General features: G+C 45.2%; 1 protein-coding gene across 2 annotated transcripts; it reads left to right on the top strand.

The window, feature by feature from the left end:
* The first annotated feature begins 874 nt into the window (after positions 1-874).
* CD70 (CD70 molecule) lies at positions 875-3134 on the top strand. Of its 2 annotated transcripts, none has more exons than XM_045831691.1 (3): positions 875-1108; positions 1911-1944; positions 2675-3134. In XM_045831691.1, exons 1-3 carry the CDS (start codon positions 953-955, stop codon positions 3061-3063), a joined length of 579 nt encoding a protein of 192 aa, XP_045687647.1. In that variant the 5' UTR covers positions 875-952; the 3' UTR covers positions 3064-3134. The 2 variants fall into 2 exon arrangements, with proteins under 2 accessions (XP_045687647.1, XP_045687648.1); XM_045831692.1 differs by having other exon boundaries at positions 1914-1944.
* Positions 3135-5458: the final 2324 nt, after the last annotated feature.

A 5458-nucleotide genomic window follows, 5' to 3' on the forward strand; every position in this document is an offset into this window, starting at 1 on the left:
CAGTGTTTCTTTCATTCTCTCATGTGGATGTCTCTCTCTCTCTCTCTTTCTCTCTGTCTCTCTCTCTCTCTCTCATTGATGTTTCTCTCCCTGTCTCTCTCTTCCTCTCTCACTGAAAAAAATAAAAAAGACACCAGTCATTAGATTAAAGGCCCACCCTAATCCAGTACAACTTCATCTTGGCCTAATTATACCTGCAAAGACCCTATTGCTAAATGAGGTCACACACCAAGGTTCTAGATGAACACAAAATGGGAGTTGGGGGTGGCTATTCAACCCACTACAACCATCAAAAACAGGTGGACTTCAATGACCAAGGGGAAGAGAGAACTAAAGGGCAATGTGGGATGTTTATAAGACCAGGTCAGGAAGGAACAATTCATCTGCTTATACCTCTCTTCCTATTGGGCAGGTGAGCCATGTGGTCTCACCAGGTGTGGCCTCACTACATGTCAGGAGGCTGAGAAGATGGAGAAAGGAACACGTGGATGTTTGGGGAGCCCCTCCACAACCCTCACATACCCGAGGTTTGCTATGCCCTGGTGCCCAGCATGCAGTCTGGTCTCTAGTAGCTCCAGTGAAGGTTTGTTTAGTGGGAAAATGAAAGAAAGAAAGAATGAATGCATGAGTGAGTACTTGAAAGATGAGCATTGGGAATGGAATTGGAAGACTAAGGGACAAGCAACTCCCCGGCTCAAGGGAACTTCAGAAGCTGGTGGGAATCCCCCCCCCCCCCCCCCCCCGCCCCCTGCACTGGAAGGATTCAAGTACCGCCCCTTTACAGGGCCATCCCCCCCCCCCCGTGGGGCGTGGCGAGTCCTTGGCAAGTTGTAGCAGGCCCAGGCAGTTAAGCTGAGCTACTGCGAGCGCTGAGTTCATTTCCTGAGTGAGCTCCGTGCGACTCGCGCTAGTCTGCGAACACACAGCCATGCAGTGCTAGTAGAAGACCACGATGATGAGGTCAGAGGAGGGCTCCACCCGCACGTTGTGCCTGCGCTGGGCTCACAGTCAGAAAATTGTTCTGCTGCTTGTTTTCTTTGTCTTCGTGATCTGCTGCATCGTCTGCTGGACGCCCCGCACAGAGCAGTGCCACCTTAAGCCGACTGAGGTAAGTAGAGAATGAAAGAGATGCACACCTGTCACGTGCTGGAGGGCTTGGGGACCTCCGTCCCAGCCTGAAGGGACAGGGGCAGGGAGGGGAGATGGGCACCCAGGAAGAGAGTCAGGGCAGAGGGGCCAGATGGAGAGCAGGCTGACAGAAAGGCAGATTAACAACAACAACAACAAAAAGACAAAACCGGACCGATGTCTGAAAATCAGCCAGGGTGAGATCTGGTTGGGAAGGGACAGCAAGAAATAGAGACTGGAGCAGGGAGGTAAGGTAGCGGCAAGGCTGCCCCAGGGTCTGGGCTCAGGGATAGTCCTGTCAGGAGGTAAATCCCGGGTGGGGATCCCTGGGTGGATGGTTGCATCTGGGAAAAATGCAACGGATGTAGCACGGACAATGAATGACTCGGTTTTGGTGTTCCCCCAGCAAGCTGACTCAGAGGCTACTGGGGGCTTCACAAAGCTAGGAGAGAGGGCCCAAGGGGCCCTCCAAGGACAGGAGGAACCTCACCTGCTCATGTGAGAGCCCAGGATACCCACCCCCTCGCCAGGGATCGCTTCTGGGGGCTGGGCAGGGGGCTTTGAGGTGGACAGAGGTAGTTGCAAGCACGTCCCACCCCCTCTCTACCTTATGTCCAGGAAAGTTCTTTAAGGTTTTTTCTTACACACCCGGCTAGCTGAAACATACTTCCTCTTTAAGAGGTTTTTCTTTGTTCTTTTTTAATTCACAAGTCAGCCCCTTAGAATAAAGAGTGGGCAGTGGAAAGAGAGTTCTGATTCCCTTGTTTTCTCATTTCTTCCAGCAGGACATAGCTGAGCTTCATCTGAACTACACAGGTGACATGGGAAATGGGGTAAAGTGTGTGTGTGTGTGTGTGTGTGTGAGAGAGAGAGAGAGAGAGAGAGAGAGAGAGAGAGAAACAGAAAAACTGAAAGAGAGAATGAAAAAGAAAAAAAGGTCAAGAGAAAGGGAGAGAGAGAAAATAGGGGAGGGGGGATAGAGAGAGAATGAGAAAGAGTGAAAGAGAGAGAGATGAGGCAGTTTTCCTGGGTGTGTGCTACCTTACTCTTTCCCTCAGTCCTTCACATTTTATCTTCTGCCTTGAGAGAGCCAAAAATAACTAAAACCCACTAACAACGGTCACTGACATTCCTTCATTTTTTCCACAAATATGAGTTGAACACCTACTGGGAGTCAGACACTGTTCTGGGAAGAGAATAGTAAAAAGGCCCTGCCTGCATACTTTTCTTCTTCTGTGGGGACAATATATAAAGGAACAAGAAAAGTATGTAGCATGCTAAGTAAAGCATGTATAGAATGTTTCAGAGAAAAATAAAGTGGGGGGTTGGCATCAGCGTGCCAGGGTTGGGTTTGCAGTTGAAAGTGAGGTCATCCCTAAGAAGGCGAGATCAGAGCAAAGGTGTGAGCGGGTGGGGTGGGGGGAGTCATTCCGGGGGTGTCTCCCCCCACCTTGAGGGTTAAGTTACAACAAATATTTTGGACATTCACTTTACAGCTGTCAGTTTTCCTAAACCTGCATCTTTCTACCCAACCCTCTGCCTCCAGGACCACGGCAGGACCCCAGACTGCTCTGGAAGGGAGACCCAGCACTGGGTCGCTCCTTCCTGCATGGACCACAATTGGACAACGGACAGCTGCGTATCCAGCGTGATGGCATATATAGGTTTCATATTCAAGTGACTCTAGCGAACTGTACCTTCTCTTCAAAGAATACTGAAGCCCAAAGAGCCATTCTAGCTGTGGGCATCTGCTCCCCAACCACCCACAGCATTACTCTACTACGTCGGAACTTCCACCTCAGTTGTACAGTCGCCTCCCAGCGACTGACACCCTTGGTCCACGGGGACACTCTCTGCACCAACCTCACTCTGCCGCTGGAACCATCCCAAAATGCCGATGAGACCTTTTTTGGTGTTCACTGGGTACACCCCTGATGGTTGCACTTTCCAGCCCAGACGTGTTGGGCAGAGGTTTTCTTCTTTTTTTCCGTTGTCTTAAGGAACATTATTTCCTTACTACAGTGTTAAATAAGTTTTATAATAAATATATATATATGTGTATATATATATTTGGTTACATGGCTCGTTCTTTCCTGAGAATGAACTCTACACTGTAAGGCCTCTTCATTATCACTATGCAGATAAGCTGTGCCATCACTCAGGAAACAAGCCCAGACATGCCTGGGCTTTCTTTAGAGTGAGACGTTGTCGGGACTCTCAGGCTCAAGTAAAGGCTGAGCACACACACTGCTCACATACACAGAGCCCCCATGCACACGTGTACCCATTTATAAGGCCCTGGAGGGCTCCAGTCCTATCATATTGGATGACTGACTGAGGTCAGTTTTTATTGGGCTTTGGGAGGCAATTGGAGAGGGCTGTTTTAAGCAAAATGTTTATTGCAGGAGAACAAGAGTGGTAGCTCCTCCTTGACCACAGGTGGCAGTTTGTTTCTTAAATGGGCTATGAGAGAACGGTCTCTTCCTGCTATGCAAATTGAGATAAGTGTTTTCACATTTCCCCCTTCCTATCAAGAGCTTTCTCTGAAAATATCACTGATCAGTGTCTGGTTATTTATGTACTTAGCAATTTTTCTTTCATTCTTTTTTTCTTCCTTTCTTTCTTTCTTCCTGCCTTTCTCTCTCTCTCTCTTTCTTTCTTTTAATTTTTTTTTCTGGTCTGTGTCCCTCAAATCCAGGAAGGACCTTTTTCGAGAATCATGTCCCACAGGAAAAGGGCAGGGGTGATTGGAAACCATAAAGGCCACATGTGAGCAACAGGAAGGTAGAAGAAGGGATTCTCATGCATTTTCTAGTCTAAGTTTACATTTTGTCTAGATTTAAGCATTGGAAATAATGTCAAAGCCCTGGGCTATCATCACTCTATTTTTGTATCATATCTTTGGGACCTAAACAGGTAAGAAGTACAAAATGTTTTAATAATTATGCAAAATAAAATTAAAAGAAATATGTTAAATCCAGTTTGATGATTCTAAACCAAGATTTAAAGGTCGCCAAATCAACAAATCAAAGGACTATGGAAAGTCAGGTGAAATTTGTTGTAACTGTCCACTGATAAACAGAATTGACTACATATTCCATTACCAAAAAGAATTCATTGGAGGGGATGTTGTGATCTAGTGTGTACAGCCATGGTGAGCTGTAGGAAGCACACACTGAACTGGTCAAAGATGGAGAGATACTTGGAGAAAGGAAAAGGAAGTTTAGTCACAACCACAGAGCTCTGTTGTGAGCACAGAGTTCTTCCTGGAGGATTTTCTCCATAACATAGAGTGAGAGAACTCCTCCCCTAAACTCTAGCACCTTCCACAGACCCTCCTGGTTGATGATGTCCAACTTCAAGTCTCTGCCATAATTTTTATCATAACCAATGGTTTGTCTTCAATTTTATGTAGCTGAGTTTCTACTTCCCCAGAGGACTTTATCTAAGAAAAGAAAAGAAAAGAATTGCAGCCTTTTGGTTCTTAGAAAAGAAAAGAAAAGAAAAGAAAAGAAAAAAAGAAATGAAATGAAAACCACCAAAATACTAGATACAGAGTTTAAACCAATGGTTATGGGCATGCTCAAGGGCCTTGGCTGGTGTGGTTCAGTGGAATGAGTACTGGTCTAAGAACCAAAGGGCTGCAGTTCAATTCCTAGTCAGGGTACATGCCAGGGTTTCAGACCATCTCGCTCCTCAGTAAGAAGTACATGAGAAGCAAACACACATTGATATTTCTCTCTCTCTCTTTCTCCCTCCCTTCCCCTCTGTCTAAAAATAAAATAAAATCTTGGTGTTGGGGGAGTGTTGGGGAGAAAATACAGACAACTGTAATTGAACAACAATAAAGTAATTTATGAAAAAAATAAAATAAAAAAATCTTAAAAAGAAATGAAAAGAAGGATGCTCAAGGATTTTAGGGGAAGAATGGATGATATCAGTGAAAACTTAAATAGATAGTAAACATTAAAAAGGACATAGAAACCATAAAAAAAAAAACAGAAAAAATGAATACAATATCTGACATAAAGAATATATTAGAAGGAAGCAAAAGCAGGTTAGATGAAGCAGAGGACTGAATCGCCAATATAGAAGAAAAGAACAGAGCAGAGCACTAAAGATAACTCAAGCAGAGCACTAAAAAGAAAACTGAATATTTAAAAATGAGGAAAGTCTAAGGGACTTCTGGGACATCAAGAGTAATAACATTTGCTTCATATGGGTACCAGAAGGAGAAGAGAATGAACAAGGGATAGAGAACTGTTTGAGAAATAATGGCTGCACTCTGGCTGGTATGACTCAGTGTACTGAACACCAGCCTGTGAACTGA

The sequence above is a fragment of the Phyllostomus hastatus genome, unplaced genomic scaffold, assembly GCF_019186645.2.
Source record: "Phyllostomus hastatus isolate PE091 unplaced genomic scaffold, TTU_PhHast_1.1 phas_contig_159, whole genome shotgun sequence".
NCBI classification, from domain to species: Eukaryota; Metazoa; Chordata; class Mammalia; order Chiroptera; family Phyllostomidae; genus Phyllostomus; species Phyllostomus hastatus.

Coding starts and splice junctions, on each gene's coding strand:
- CD70 (XM_045831691.1), top strand. CDS start 953: ATGATGAGGTCAGAGGAGGGCTCCACCCGCACGTTGTGCCTGCGCTGG. Junction 1,109..1,910: donor GCCACCTTAAGCCGACTGAG/GTAAGTAGAGAA, acceptor CATTTCTTCCAG/CAGGACATAGCTGAGCTTCA. Junction 1,945..2,674: donor GCTTCATCTGAACTACACAG/GTGACATGGGAA, acceptor CTCTGCCTCCAG/GACCACGGCAGGACCCCAGA.